This window comes from Pocillopora verrucosa, chromosome 11, assembly GCF_036669915.1.
Source record: "Pocillopora verrucosa isolate sample1 chromosome 11, ASM3666991v2, whole genome shotgun sequence".
NCBI classification, from domain to species: domain Eukaryota; kingdom Metazoa; phylum Cnidaria; class Anthozoa; order Scleractinia; family Pocilloporidae; genus Pocillopora; species Pocillopora verrucosa.
This window is the reverse complement of record NC_089322.1, coordinates 8991485-9006700: the sequence shown is the minus strand read 5'-3', so window position 1 is coordinate 9006700 and position 15216 is coordinate 8991485. Positions and strand designations below refer to the sequence as shown.

Genomic DNA, 15216 nt, shown 5'->3' with positions numbered 1-15216 from the left:
TTCCGTTTACGGTCCACGATGCAACTTCCGTCCACGTTCGACAACTTCCGTCAACATCTGCTCCACCACAACACCTCGTTCATCGCTTTCAGCATGAATGAGCTAAAAAAACCAGCTTAATTTAAGTTGAAACGTGCGACACGATTGTCCAGAAAAGCGATTTTAAGACTTGTTACCTAGAAATCACTGACTGAAAAGAAGGGGGAAATTATTGCTCCAGTGTGCTATTTCTCGAGTGCTTTAAGAAATGATTGTTCAAACATGCGATTTTAAGACTCGTTTCCTAGAAATCACCAACCGAAAAGAAAGGGGAAAATATTATTCAGATTTGGGATCTCTCGAGCGCTTTAAGAAAGGTCTTAGGAAATATTTTAACAACAAAGTAAAATTTCAAAATGCCGGCGGATCAACGAAAGTAACTCACCCCACTTTGTAAACGAAATACGCAACTGAGCGAAATTTGTTGACATGCAACCTCCATGCTTCGCGGCGACGAACATTATACATAATCTGCGGAAGAAAACTTGACACTCGATAGAAATACTGGAAAAGAAGCCATCGGAAACATCCGAATCATCGGTAAGACTGGAGAGAAGCCAGCCAACACTTACATACGGATGAAACAAATATCAAATCGACAAATTGAACAGCAAACTATTGTCTATTTCTTTGCACGTAGTGATGGCCTCTGGGTGTTTAAATTATACTCCCAACTTGCGAATGCCTTGCACCCAAAACACAACACAACAATAATACACTGAGAATTGATTCTAAATGTGAATTAACTTGCCAAAGGCAATAAAATGTTGAAGAAAATCATCTTGATCCTGTTCGGACATGCTTTGATGCTAGTCTAGCTTTCGGATTTAATGAATGTAACCGAGAAGTTACAATTCATAGACCCAACGTTTCGACACTCCTGTCTAGTGCCTTCATTAGGGGTGATCTAAACGCCGCAACAAGAGATCCTTTTACACGCTCACGAACTATGGGAATCGCTGTGTGGCAAAGGAAATATGTGGCGAAGGGTTTTTGGAAGTCCGAAAAACGAGACGGGTAAATGATTTTTCCGCTACAGTTTTATCAGAAGTAGTTTTTTTTGTTGTTGTTTTTTTTTTGCGATGTTGATACGAGGGAAATGTATGCTTTTGGCTCCCTTTTCTTAAGCTAAGTTTATTGTGACATCAACATTATGAAAATTAGCTAAGCAAACATTATCTGTGATATTTGTCATGCTAGAACCCCGACTATAAAGGACGATGTATTCCTCGACGAACGAAAGAAAACAAACCAATATAAAAACAAACAAACAAACAAACAAAAACGGAAACAAGTTACCGAAACACGCCTCTTACAAGTGTCAAATTTCATCTTAAAATTTTTAAGTCTAGAAACTATTCTGTAACTCAAGACAAACATGGGGCTAAAGCCTTTTAAACTTTAAAAAAGAAAAAAAACAAAAAGGAAGCAAACACCAGCGTCTGCAGCACACTGGACTTGATTCCAGCGGCTGCATTGAAATATTTCAATGCATCACCGCTCTTATCCTGCACGCCATAGCACTGATCATTTCCGGTCGCCCCAGGGTCCCGATTGTTTGCGCAAAAAGGATTGTAGTCACCGTAACCCAATTCCAACACTTCCTTGGCCAGGGCGGGGAAGTTGCAGTCAGAATCGACCAGGTTCTTTAAACACCTCTTTGATGTAGCATATTGCCTGGAAAATAAAAAATTAACAACGTTCATAAAAAAATAAAAAAAATAAAAAATTAAAAAAAACTTATTATAGAAAAAAAAAATGAAAGTCCTCTAAAGAGTACATTGTTGCATACTAATTGGAGAGAGAAAAGCGTTCACTAGGCCCCGTCCGAGTAATCGTGTTGTGTTCCTGAGCATACTAAGGGAGACACTATTAACAAAATCACCAGCGGGTTAAATATGTGATTAGCATTTATAAATACCAGGAGCCATCATAAAGGGCTAACTTAGAGTGCCCATAACCCTCCACACACCTTTTTTAGCCTACTTTAAATATATTTCTGGGATGGTGCGATCATAGTGTATCTCAAAACCTTAATAAAGCTGCAAGAACGAGTATCGAGCTTCTTTAGTCCACACCCCCCCCTCCCCTTCCCCCCCCCCCCCCCCCCCCCGCCCTTTAATTAAAGACTTTGGACGCATATTAGTTAAACTTACGAGCAAAGAGCGGGATCTGATTTGTCCTTGGCAAACATTTGGTGAAAAGATCGAACGCAAGTTTCTGCATTACTGCTAAATGATGCTGAACAAATCGATCCGCTTGGCGGCATAGTTGGAATTTCCATAGAACCATCCAGACACTGCTGTTCTTCCGTTACGGTCTTGTCAATGATATCTCTGATCTGGCTTTCGGTCATTAAATCTCCAGCACAGTTCTTCATCACTTCGGCAATACAATTCTTCAGTTTGCTAAGCTCCACACTGTAAAACGAACAAGATATAAACCACTGTGGTCAGACAGTCGAATCAATATTAAAAACGGAAACCATTTTGCATTTCTTTTATAAAATAACTAATGAAAGAGGAATGAAAACCGTTTTACATACGCTCATGTAAAATGGTTTTATGGCCAATCAGAGCGCGCGTACTATTTGAATTATTTTATAAAGATAGATATTAAATGAATGAACGTTCCATCAATTAATTCACTTGTAACCAAATACCTCACGTCTTAACTTTCTAGGTACTTTTTTGGAGGATTGAAATTAATTATAGACGGTTTTTTAGGTTGCTTGTCAACCAATTTAATGACACTTTTGCAAATACAAATTATGTCGAAACCGGTAGTATTTTTCTGTCAACCAAAGTGATTCGAGCGTGAGAAAAGAGAAGATTAATAAATTCTTTATCGACTTGAGGTAGTGACCGACGTCTTCATTTAAAAATACTGTCCGGCCGGAAAAACGAGATTTATTTGTGAAAAATGGCTACAAAGCTAGGGATGTTCTCGGCGACTCACGTAAGCGTTATCGTGCCCGTGGGCAGAGATAGGAAAATACGGACCGAGCTAAAAGCCAATCAGATTGCAGGAATCGTTACCGTTCCCCTCTTAGAAAAAATATTGGTTTTTTATTTGAAAAAAGAAAAGAAAATTAGGTGGAGATAAACTGAAAAACTAACGACAATCACCAACTAAAAGAAATCAGGATGGCGAAGGGAAGACAGGAGTAAAGACAATTAGAAACTACAGAAACAAATCCGACCTGGCAATGAAGCTCTGTAAATGAAAAACAGCAGCAACAAATATGTGGAAAATCAGCTGTTCGGTATTTGGTATACATATGCCCTTAAGAACGTTCACTCTTAAATGTTCTTACCCACAGTTTGCCTTTGAGTCCTTCTGCAAAGCTTTGTAAAAAGCAGTACTGCATTTACGAGCACTACAGAAGTACTCCATGAAAGTACAAGAGCCCACGTCAGGAAGAGCGGCATCGTTTCCAACGAGAAAAACTGTAAAAAAGCAAATCAGAAAAGTAAAATCAAAAAACAAAATGCAAATTAAAATTTTTCAATTGAAATACATTAATTGTTGACTACTAATTAACCAGAGTGATGTCAACGAGTACGTAGGAAGGTTAATACAGGTATGCCGAGATCTGAGATTTTCTCAAGACAGCCGAACAGTTAAACTGAATATGTTGTCAATGGCTTTACCAATTTGGCGAAATGTTTCATATGTGAACACTAGAGGTCTTTTTCCGTGTTGACATAGCCTCAACTAAGCACCTGGGGAGAGGGGAGGGGGGACTGGGACAATTAAACCCTAGCCCTCAATAGCTTGCAGGTAAATGAACGCAACAGATTACTTCTTGCGGCTGCCTTCTTGCGAACTCGAAATCGTTGCTGTCACGACCACGACGAGCGCCATGTCGCCTACAAGTCTGAACGGATCGTGGTTTAAGACACATTATGATTGCACCATTCCAGAGATTTTTTTTTCCGGCAGCGGCTTAGAATTAATAGAGCTACCATCAATATTGGAAAGTCAGCCGTCATAGAAGCTGCACAAGATGTAGTAGGCTCTCCTTATGAACTTTGGGATGACCGCATTTATTTCCTGAGAACCTTGTAGATATAACCACATCAATTCAATCATTCGAAGGACTGTCTTCGCTACCTAACATTGTAGGCGCAATTGACGGCTTCCATGTCAGGATCAAAGCGCCACCAGGCAGTGCAGCTGACTTCTTCAGTCGGTACCAACAGCACGATTTCATGATACAAGCTGTTGTAAATGGAAACAAAATTTTCCCGGATTTCGCTTGTGGATCTCCTGGAAGTATGCGCGATGTTAGGGTATTGCGATGAAGTGCGATTTTCAGAAGAGTAAAGCAAGGGGAAATTCTCACCGCACCTTCGAATTCGGTAAAAATGGCAGGTAGAGAAATCACCCCTTACCTTGTTGGGGACAATGCGTACCCTCTGAGTCCTTGGCTGATGAAACCTTACCCGAAATGGAACTAGAGATCTAGACGAAATTGTTTTCAACAAGAAATTCTCTTCTGCTAGAGTACAAGAGGAATGTGCCTTTAGCATGATGAAAAATCGATGGGGGATTCTACAAAAACGCTTTGATAGCAATATTGAATTCGACATTAAAGCTGCCATAGCCTGTGCGGCACTGCACAGTATTTTCTGCGAAATAACGATGCATGGGACGAACATGATGATGAAGACGATGACGACCACGGCCTACCTGGAAATAAACCGCCAAATGCACTTCGTTTCAGGCTAAACAGTCTTCTGTCTATTATTTTGAATTTTATTTTGATAGGTTATCATAACCAGTACCTTGGAGACAAACTCACTTTCGCATATTACAAACTGACTGTAATTATCAAGAAAATTTTTCAACGTTGAGAATAAAAAAAATACGTATAATCGCATTAATGATAAATGTTTCATTATTATTCTTGTTAAATTTTGACTAACGTTTATCAAATTTAATGTTCGATGTCACCTAGAGGTCCACAATGATTTTCAGTTGTATCGTTTTGCAAATGTTGGGTCAGTACTACTATTAACACGTTCATGGTGTACGCTTGCTGCTCTTGTACTCGAGTAAAGTTGGCCATAAATGAGCAGATTTTTTTTCGCTGTTTCTCCATTTCTGAGAAAGCAACTTTAAACTTCTGCTTTTCCTCGTCTTCTTTTTCCTCTTTCCGAGCCCTCGTCCTCGTACCCAGTTTCCTTTTGTGTTCTCTTCTCTTTCTTTCTCTTTTCTTCTGCTACTATCTATTCTTTGTTTCTGACCTTCTTTCATCAACAGAAGTACCACCAGACTGCTTGAACGTGACGGAGTGTCACAATTGCAGAATGATTCATCGACAGGCACGCACAGCTAAACCCAAACGTGTCATGACATTTGGGAATTGCCTGTTTAAACTGCGTGACGTGAAAATCAAGCAACAGTTGTTGTGCTCGGCGATTATTACTAAGAGCGATTATCTGTTCTGCCACGACAATGCCAAAAATAAATTGTATAAGCTAAAAACCATTCCACTCTGATCAGACCTTTGACTCCGAGTCAGCAGGGAGGCCGGTGAACCGCTCGGCAAGGACCTTGTTTTCGAGACAGATTTCGACTGCATTAGGTTCTGGAGATACAGAAGTATCATTTAACACTTGAACCGATTGGGTAGATTTCTTGATAACACATTTCTAGCGTCTATACTAAGGAGCTCTTAAAGTATGAAATATCAATTCCAATAATTATGCCCCAAACATCAGGTAAGCGCAGGATCTTAATTCCGCGAAATTTCTGTGCGAAAGTACGAGTGTATTCGGCGGTATCTGCGAAAAGGGGCTATCGTTCTTTCTTCAAGGTAAGGTCTTAACTGTGTATTACTTGGCGAGAAAGAAACTCTACTCGCTGTTCTGACCAATTTGACGATAAGTGTGCCTGGTGATTTCTGTCTAGAGCTATGTGATGACGCGCGATAAATCGCACCGCTTAATAACTTGAGCAGGAAACGATGCCTAAACCGTTATATCAGCAAAGCAAGGTTTGCCTTTGCTTCTGTGCCTTCAAAGCAAGAAAAGGACTTATTTCTCTGGTAGTTAGATGGTATATGCTTAAAATTACAAGGTGTATTATCCAACTGTTGGACCCAAACATGAGCAAGAATAACTGATTACAGTGTGAATCTTGACATCACACCTCAAATATTCCTTCCCTGTAAGATGACGGGCTCTTAGCAGGTTAGTGTATTTTCAAACTTATTTTATTGTACTGTTTCGCAGTTTCAAAAGCAGAATCCTAAACATGCTCTCGTTATTTTGTTAATTCTTTCCAGGAGCCATTAGTAATGGGCTCCTGTTCTTACCCATTCTCCTGGGTAACTAATCCTTAATTACCTGTCTCATCTCAGTGAGGGAAGAACCAGTCTTTTTCACCTGGTTACGTCTCTTGGGTAGTCAGTCCTATTTGGGCTGTTGTTGTCTGAAGGCAGAACCTAATTTTTTTTTTTCTCAGAGAGTTGCTTCATTTCAGACTGCGCATTTTTATCTTGTAATAAACGAATGAATCTCGACAAGGTTAAATTTACTTGTCTTGACTTAACATATCTTTTCCTTTGCAGATTTAATTTTTTGTTAACCTTGAAAAATCTTGATGAAAAACCCATGTTAGCTTTCACTAGAAAAATTAATTCTCCTGTAGAGATGACCAACTATTTCGAACTGAATCAACACCATATAGTAAGTGCACATTTCGTTGACTAACTGTCTGGTAATTTTTCGGTCGATATTGGTTTTGCCTTGGTGGTGTCTGCCCTCAATTCTCGTAGATGTTTCATTTAAAAGCAAAAATGAATTTAAGAATAAAATTACAACGATAAAATACCTCTTCTTGTAACGTATTCCATTGTATTTACATTTCCAACTCCACTCTCAACAGTGATAACTTCCCTTGCTTAAAATCAACTTGAGATACGAGATGTAATGTCGGTCATGGATTGTAAAAGAGGTTTGATACTTTTTTTACTTGTCTATGTTTATTTTGTCGCAGTCTAATGCGTTTAATTAGCAGTGTTCGCAGCGGGGCGCCAGGAAACCCTAACAGAAAAAAAAAAAAACTGAGATTTTACTCCTTTATTGATCGCTTTAAAGTACTTTTCTTCCTTAGTATTCAGCCAATTATGTGCTGCAGGCGATGGGTGCAAAAATCTTCGTCATATATTTATTTACAAGCCAATATTATTAGAAAAAAACAAAACAAAACAAAACTAAACTCGAGCTCTGCTACGCTTTGCGATCCATGAGTGTTCTTATCGCGGTTAGAGCTTGCTGTTGTTTGTGGTGTTATCTTCCGGAGTGGACTTCACTACATTTTTGTTAGCGTTTGAAAATCGAAAAAAGAAATGGTTTTGGAGCAAAACTTTACCCCTCTCAATTCTCAACTACTTTCGAGTTGTGTATATCAATAGAATGGATCAGCAAATTTGCTTTGTACGTTTCGCGAGGGGCTAGGGAAAATGTTTGACTCAACGCAAGTGAAGCCGACGCTTCAGGTCGGCGTCGATCCTTTATTATTCTTTGTAAAAAGAATCCTATCATTGAGTTAATCTGTGAAATTTATTTGGCATACATTGTGCGCTTTGAAGTACACATGAGTTGTTAGTTCCACGCGAGGGTTTAACCTTGAAAATGCATGCAAGCGCGTGTCCTCATCTGGAAAACATTCGTATTATGACAAGAGAGGTCAGATTATGGGTCTTAGGTTACGCTCGCGATGCAATTTGGACGCTGGAAAGTGCCAAAAAGATAATTCATCGGCAACACCTAGATCGTACTGTAGGCACGAACTCAGTTCTTCTCTTACAGTTAACAGTTGCTAGGCGGATCCCAGAATAGCCTATTTTGCATAAAAAAAAATTATTTTAGAAATCACGCTATTTCCTAAACAAATACGACTTGACACCCAAATGTCAAACTGCAAACAAAGGTCACGGTGAAATACAAAATTACAAGTGACACATATATATATCCAAGATAGGCCGAGGTCGCAGTTGAGCTTTTTTTTTTTTTATTTTTTAGCCAGCTCTAGAGGTGCAAGCGTCGCACCGAAAAAGAAAGAAAAAAATTTCCAATTTTTGACTCGTGAGTAATTTGATAATATTGTTATTCGCTCTAACGCGACCCGTTCAACTGTTTATTTAATTCTATCTCATGAATTCTGATTGTTTACTGTGTGGATCAAGTCTTCATAGGTCACGCGATGTTAAGGTCACGTTTGATGCAAACCTTCTGTTCTTTGTTTTCATAAAAAGCGAACAACGGTGGATTTGTTGTCAGTTGTTGTCAGAAACGGAAACTGCAACTTAAATGATAAAGATTTCTGAACTTTGTTGCCAAATTAAAGTCTGAAAACCTGGTCTATATTCTCGGGTGAAATAAATTTAGTTTCGGGTGACCGAACTCTGGGAGAGATGACTTTCGGACGACTTGACTAGTTCAGTTAACTGAATTAACAATACTGACTCAGTTCTCCTCAGCATAGATTGGCTCGTTTCCCTCTTTATCTTTGAGTATTGTCTCGTCTTCATGGCGAACAAGGGATCTTTCTCGGGTTGTTGTCACCTCGGTAAGATACTTTTGCCGTGAATATAATTGGCACGTTGTTTTGGAACGATTAAATGCCCCTTTTGGAAGTGAGCACTGCATATATGACCCTATATGGGCCACAGACTGTAATGAAATACACCATGAGGTGTATAAGAGGCCATATTTAATTTTCATTCTTCGCGGAAAGAAATGACGCAAAAGGAAACTAGGAAAAAAGATACTCTACGCTTTCCAAAGGTACCAAGATAATGAAATTTTGTAGAAAATTAAGTACATACGTGTTTACAATAAATTGAAGTAAAAAACGAGCCAAACGATTCTCAAATATGCGAGTTTAAGATTCGTTCCTTCGACATCAGTTGCCAAAAACAAAGGAGAAGAATTACTCCGATTTGCGAAATCTCGATCGCTCTAAGGAAGGTCTGAGGAAGTTTATCAACAACAAAGAAAAATGTTGAAATTCTGGTGGATCGACAACAGGAACTTTGCCAATAGTGTGAGTGAAATACGCAACGAGCGAGACAGGTAAAAACATTAGTACAACCTCCACGTTTCAGCGCGACGAACATTACACATCTTCTGCTAAAGAAAACTAGAAAATCGATTGAAAAACTAGAAACGAAACCATCAAACTAACGAAATCATAGAAAAGACGGTAAAGAAGTCAACATTATTACTTAAACGGATGAGAAAAATATCACAGTGGCAAATTCGAATGCAAACTATGGTTCCTTCGCTTGCACGCAGTGATCGCCTCTCAGTTTTTCAATTATATGCCCTACCTGCCAATGCAACACGACAATGATACTTTGAAAACTGTTTCCAAGGGCGAACTAACTTACCAAATGCAAATAAAATGCAGAAGAAAATCATCTTGATCCAGTCTGTTGGAGAATTGGTTTCTGCACAGATGCTTTCTATTTTAAGTCCCACCCTGTTTACGCGTCTAGTCGAGTCAAATATTTGAGATCTTGAAATCGAATTATGCGCAAAGGTTTCTGGGATCGCCGGGTGGCAAACATTGCAAGTTGCTGGAAGGAATTGAAATATATAGCGAAGAGTTGTTTTGACGTCCGAGAAAACGATTTTGGCGAGAGGTCAATGGTTTTTTTCGCCGCAGTTTTCGCTGAGATAAATTTGGCGATGATAAAATAAGAGAGGTGTAAGATTTTATCTGAATAATAATACAAAATAGACCAATAAACTTCTCTGCTTGCGTAAGGTTTATTTTGAAATTGTCATTGTATTTAGACCTCAAAATATTGCGAAATTATCCGATAAAATGTGTAATCTTAAATATCTGTTTGTATGCGAGAACCCCGCAGTATAAGTGATGATTTATTCCCTGAGAAACTAAAGAAAACAACAACACAAATTGAACGAAAACACATGAATGTATCATGCCTTTGACAATTGTCAAATGCCACAGTCTAGAAACTCTTCTGTAAATCAAAATGAACTAGAGGTTTGAGCCTTTTTACGTTTAAAAAAAGGAAAACAACGAAAAGGAAGTAAACATCAGCGCCTGCAGTATGCCGGGCTTAATTCCATCGCCTGCATCGAAATATTTCAGTCCATCGCCGCTTTTATCCTGCACCCCATCGCACTGATCACTTCCGGTCGCCCCAGGGTCCCGATTGTCTGCGTAGAAAGGATTATAGTCACTGAAACCCAAGTCCAGCACTTCCTTGGCCTGAGAGGGAAAGTTGCAGTCAGAATCAATCAGCTTCTTTACACACCTCTTCGCTTCAGCCTGTGCCCTGGTAAATACAAAATTCACAAGATTACTGAAAGAAAGAAGTTCCTCTAGAGAGTAAAATGGTAGCACACTGTTTGGTGCGCTATTCCCTGAATAGAAAGGAAATCAGTGTCTGGACCTCGTCCAGTCATTGTGTTGTGTCCTTAAGGAAGACACTTTCTTCTCACGTCGCCCCTGTCCACCTAGGAGTGCAAAAAGGTACCGGTGAACTGTCAGAGAAATCAAACAAACCTCGAAAGGAGGAAGAGGGGGTCCATTTTTCCATGTCTAAGACGACAGCAGGTCAACGAAAATTCAACAACAACATAACATTAAAGGAAGGGGGAAGTGATGGCGAAGATGATAATGCGAGATTGCTTCTTTTTACTCCTAAAAGGGAGAAAAAAAACAGCCACGATCGAAAAATTTAAAGTTCCTCAGGTTGGGTTTTATTGTAATGCTTAACTTTAAATTGACGTTTTGAAGAGTTGTTCGACTCTTTGCTAGTTAACCGCATCTATTCCTTGGATGCATGGTTAGCATCAAGCTCCTTCGCTCCCCTCCCTCCCCTCCCTCCCCTTCCCCCTACATAAAAAATTAGAAAAGACATTGATTCAATTAAACTTACGAGCATAGAGCGGGATCCAATTTGTCCTCAACAAATTTTTGGTGAAAGGATCGAATGCAAGTGCTGGCATTGCTGTTGAATGAGGCGGAACAAGGCGAATTAGCCGTTGGCATGGTGGGGATTTCCAAAGAACCATCCATACACTGCAGTTCTTCTTTGACGGCGCTGTCAACGATTCCTCTGATCTGGCTTTCGGACAATACATCTCCTGCACAGATCGACCACACAATTCTTCGGTTTGCTAAGCTCTACGCTGTAACATGGAAAATCCATAAACCAAAAAAACTTCAAATGACTGGTTTACCAGTCAAGCTAAATCGGCACGGAAAACTTCCTACAACGTGAAGAAAAAACAACCACAACAACAAACAAACAAACAGAAAAAAAAATCAACAAAAAGTTAGGCGCGAAAGAAAATCTTACAATAACCAACCAAGTAGAATGGCCGAGGATGGAGAAGAGAAAAGTGACCTGAAAATAACCAACTACAGGGGGTGGGGGTTGGGGGAAGGGGGGAAAGGGTGTGCGCGCGGGTCTGAGGGCGTGCTCCCTCTGAAAAGTTTGAAATCTAGAAACTCTAGCATTTTAGGCATCTTAAGAGTGCTGTTTATGATGGTTTTTTTTATACACCTCTCTAATTCATTTCTCCCTAATTTGCCTGTTATTCCTGGACGATCGGAATTTTGTGTGACGTTAATAGGTCTAAATAACCTCGGAATTCAGATTCATATATTAAACACATTTTGTATGTAATCGAAAGATTAAGTCATTGTGAACTGACTAAATAATTGTAAAATAACTAAATACTTCCTAACATATCAATGCCTTGCGGGGAGGCTCTCATTTCAAGACCCGCTACCGGATCGAAACTTACTCGGTCGAAACCCTACACGAGATCAACAGACAGCGATAAGGTCTTCTAGGCGGCCAGCGGTGAACCACCGGTAACTAGCCTTCACTGAAACCTTGCAAAGGTCCTAAAGAACCAACATTCCTCGAGTCTACTTACACACAATTTGCCTTCGAGTCCTTCTGCAAAGCTTTATAAAAAAGAGTACTGCATTTACGAGCACTGCAGAAGTACTCCATGAAAGTACAGGTGCCCACATCAGGAAGGGCGGCATCGCTTCCAACCAGAAAAACTAAAAGATTGAACCAAAAAATTTCCAGATTGAAAGACATTGATTGTTAAAGCCTGGTTTAATGTGTCGGGAAAATCCCAGAAGATCAGCGATTATACTGTTTCCCAACCTTTGCAAATATTGGCGATTCACCGGCAGATCGACATACGTCAGTACCAGATTCTTCCTCACGCCATTTTTTATTCGTTCCACAAGAGAACGATGATTCAATAATAATTATATGCCCTAATTGAAATTCAATCAACAATAAAATGGTAACAAATAATAATAAAAATAAAAATATAATAATTCAAAGAGCTAGCTCTAAAGCCTCATGCATCCCTAATCCTCTAGGCTCCAACAATGATTAGCTATAAATTACGCGTTTCTGATTGGCTGAAAACGAGCACAGTCTCAAATAACGCAAGGGCAAAGTTGTGACATGAATAAAAAAATTACAAATAGCGCGCGCACAGTTTCAAAACTTTGACTGTCTTGACTTTTTGTGATATTTTTTCCAGTACATTTCATGTACAGGTTAACGCACTCAGTGAGTGAATTAGCGGGATTTACCTGCACGAATTCACTCACAAAGAACGAGAAATTTCGAGTTCAGTGTGTAGCCGTCACAGTGACTGTTATTTTCATCTTACAACAGTAATAACAGTGATGGCAAAACAAGCTTAAAACGGCAGAGAACGCCGCATACTACAACGGACACACAAAATGTGGGTAAATTCTAATGGTTTTACGTGTAAAATGTTCATATTTTGCAATATTTATCGTTACAAATCGACCATATTTCTCTCCCCATACTATTCTTTATGACGTATTCAAATTCTCAAACGATCCTCTCGTAACATAACACCGAGTCACACAACGCGTAACGCTTTCATGAATTAATCGTTTGCTTTTTGCCCCCTGGTACAAAGAAAAAACAAATGTTTAGTGTAATAAAAAAGATCCCACTGCACTAAAACTTTTTTTTTTCAGTACAAAACGAAATTATTCGATACAAAATAATTGTATTCATGAAGCTAAACTATATGTTTACAATAAAATAACAAACTTCGCGATTGATACAAAATCAAAGTTTTGTCAATGCATAAACAAAGTTTAGCCAATGCAAGAAAAAAATTGCCTCAGGCCCCCAATAGCGCGGGCGTATTTAGCTTAAGAGGTTAAGGTTACCTCCCACCTTCAGAGGCCGAAAAAAATTTTTTTCTTTTATTTGACTAAACTGAATTCAAATATTTTACCTAACGTTTCCAAAAGAAAAAAATAATTATATCTCCAAAACTTGGACAAAATTGGAATTTTATAAATTCAAATGATTACATCCATAGATTAACATTCAATACGGCAATGTCTCGTCCTTATTGTGGCGTTGGTATTGGAGATTTATTTTGGTTTTGTACTTCTTGTGGGGGTCACGGTTTTAGCGAAAACCTTGGCCCCCAAATATTTTCCTCACCTTGCCCATAAAAATTTTCAAAATTTTCATATTTTTGCCCTTTTATGTTTATTTATTTAGCTAAACCTTTATAGTCACTGGCCCCTCGTGTAGCCGCTAACTATGGCTTATAAATACAGGCGTATAGTGGTAACGTGTAAAATTCCCCAAAGAAGTCTCCGAAAGTTAGACGAAACGTGTCGCAGAATAAAGAAGTTTTACAACTACTGTACGCAGAGTGCTGCCCACTAGTTTAATTTTTGAGGTATTGCATAGGAGTTACTAAAGTCAGTAGACGTAGCAGCCGACCTCGTCGAGCTGTCGCCTTGGCTTTTGTGCTGTCCGGTGTTATTTATCGTCGATCCTTCTGTCCCATGCACCGGGGAGCACACTGGAACTCTCAAATGCACTCGCTCACGTCACAAAACCTGTCCTTTCATTCCTGACTTAGAGAAAATGTCGGGTCCCAAGAGATTCATTAGATTACTGATCACTTCACATGCACTGACGCCAATGCAATCTATTGCATAACTTTAGCTTATTTTAAAAAAACTGTACATTGGAAAACAGAATACGATTAAGTAGCCGATTCCGAGAACACCTTCGCGACGTAGAAAGAAATGACAAAGAAGCATCCAAACTAGTAGCTAAACACTTTAATCTCGCTACTCATTGCAAGCAGCATTTAGCAGTTTGCGGCCTTACCTTACATTTAGCCAGAAGCCGTAAAACTCTAGAACAAAAATTTATCTGTCAAATCGACACTCTTAATCTCCATGGTATCAACGAGTGCTTTTCATGCAACTAGTTTATTATTTTTCTGGTGATCGTGTTCCCACCAATAATGTTCCTCCATTTTCCGCACATAAACACACGCACAACCCACAGTTACTCCATTTGCTTCGAAGGAGGGCTAACGCTCGAAGCTTCAGCTTTCAACCTCTTATTAACGTACGTGATCAACTCAGTTGATATTGTAATACCATATGACCTTTTTACACCTCATAAACCGATAATGAGGTTAATCAGTAAGCAGCGGGATCATTAGAGTTACGACCTTGAAGCTTTAGGACGACATTTCATAAACTGCTACCGAAAGAAAAAACACTTAAGAAACGAAAGACACGGAAGGAGCGAAACAAAGCCATAGAAAATATCGGCATTGACGCAGAGAGACTTAAAGAAAACCGCCGGTGAACTTACGTATACGAAAATAACCCGAAAATCACGCTGAAGGATTTGACTACAAATTCTGATTTGCTTGCAGGCGGTGTAAACCAGTATTTGAATTTTGAGAATAAGACGGACTTAAAACAGAAAATAATAAGACGGTGAAAGTTGATTCCAAATGTAAATTAACTCACCAAAGGCAAATAAAATGTCGAAGAAAATCATCATGATCCTGTTCGTTGTTGAATGTTGATCTCCGCTCAGACTGCTATGTAATGTAACGACAGTACCACCCTACCGTCTCGTCAATCAGTTGTCAAGGCGAAATAATGATTACTCTCCTCCACATCCCTCTCGCACAACACAGAGGCAGACAAACGAGACATTGATTCTGCTTGCCGGGGCATCTTTAATGAGGAAAAGAGGAAGTTATGAAGGGCTCGGGGAAAAATAATAATTAAAACAGAGAAAACGAAGTGGTCTTACGACAAATATCATTCTGT

The 15216-nt window shown here is 39.3% G+C and overlaps 1 protein-coding gene and 1 pseudogene across 1 annotated transcript; both read right to left on the bottom strand.

Moving 5' to 3' along the window:
• Window positions 1–1128: 1128 nt before the first annotated feature.
• LOC131769242 (uncharacterized) lies at window positions 1129–9542 on the bottom strand. Its single transcript, XM_059084987.2, has 4 exons — window positions 9446–9542; window positions 3356–3488; window positions 2196–2459; window positions 1129–1716 (listed from the first exon to the last, which is right to left on the bottom strand). The coding sequence occupies exons 1-4, from the start codon at window positions 9474–9476 to the stop codon at window positions 1434–1436; spliced, it is 711 nt and encodes a 236-aa protein (XP_058940970.1). The 5' UTR covers window positions 9477–9542; the 3' UTR covers window positions 1129–1433.
• A 544-nt stretch (window positions 9543–10086) lies between these two features.
• On the bottom strand, window positions 10087–14938 carry LOC131769233 (uncharacterized; annotated as a pseudogene).
• Between the last annotated feature and the right edge of the window lie 278 nt (window positions 14939–15216).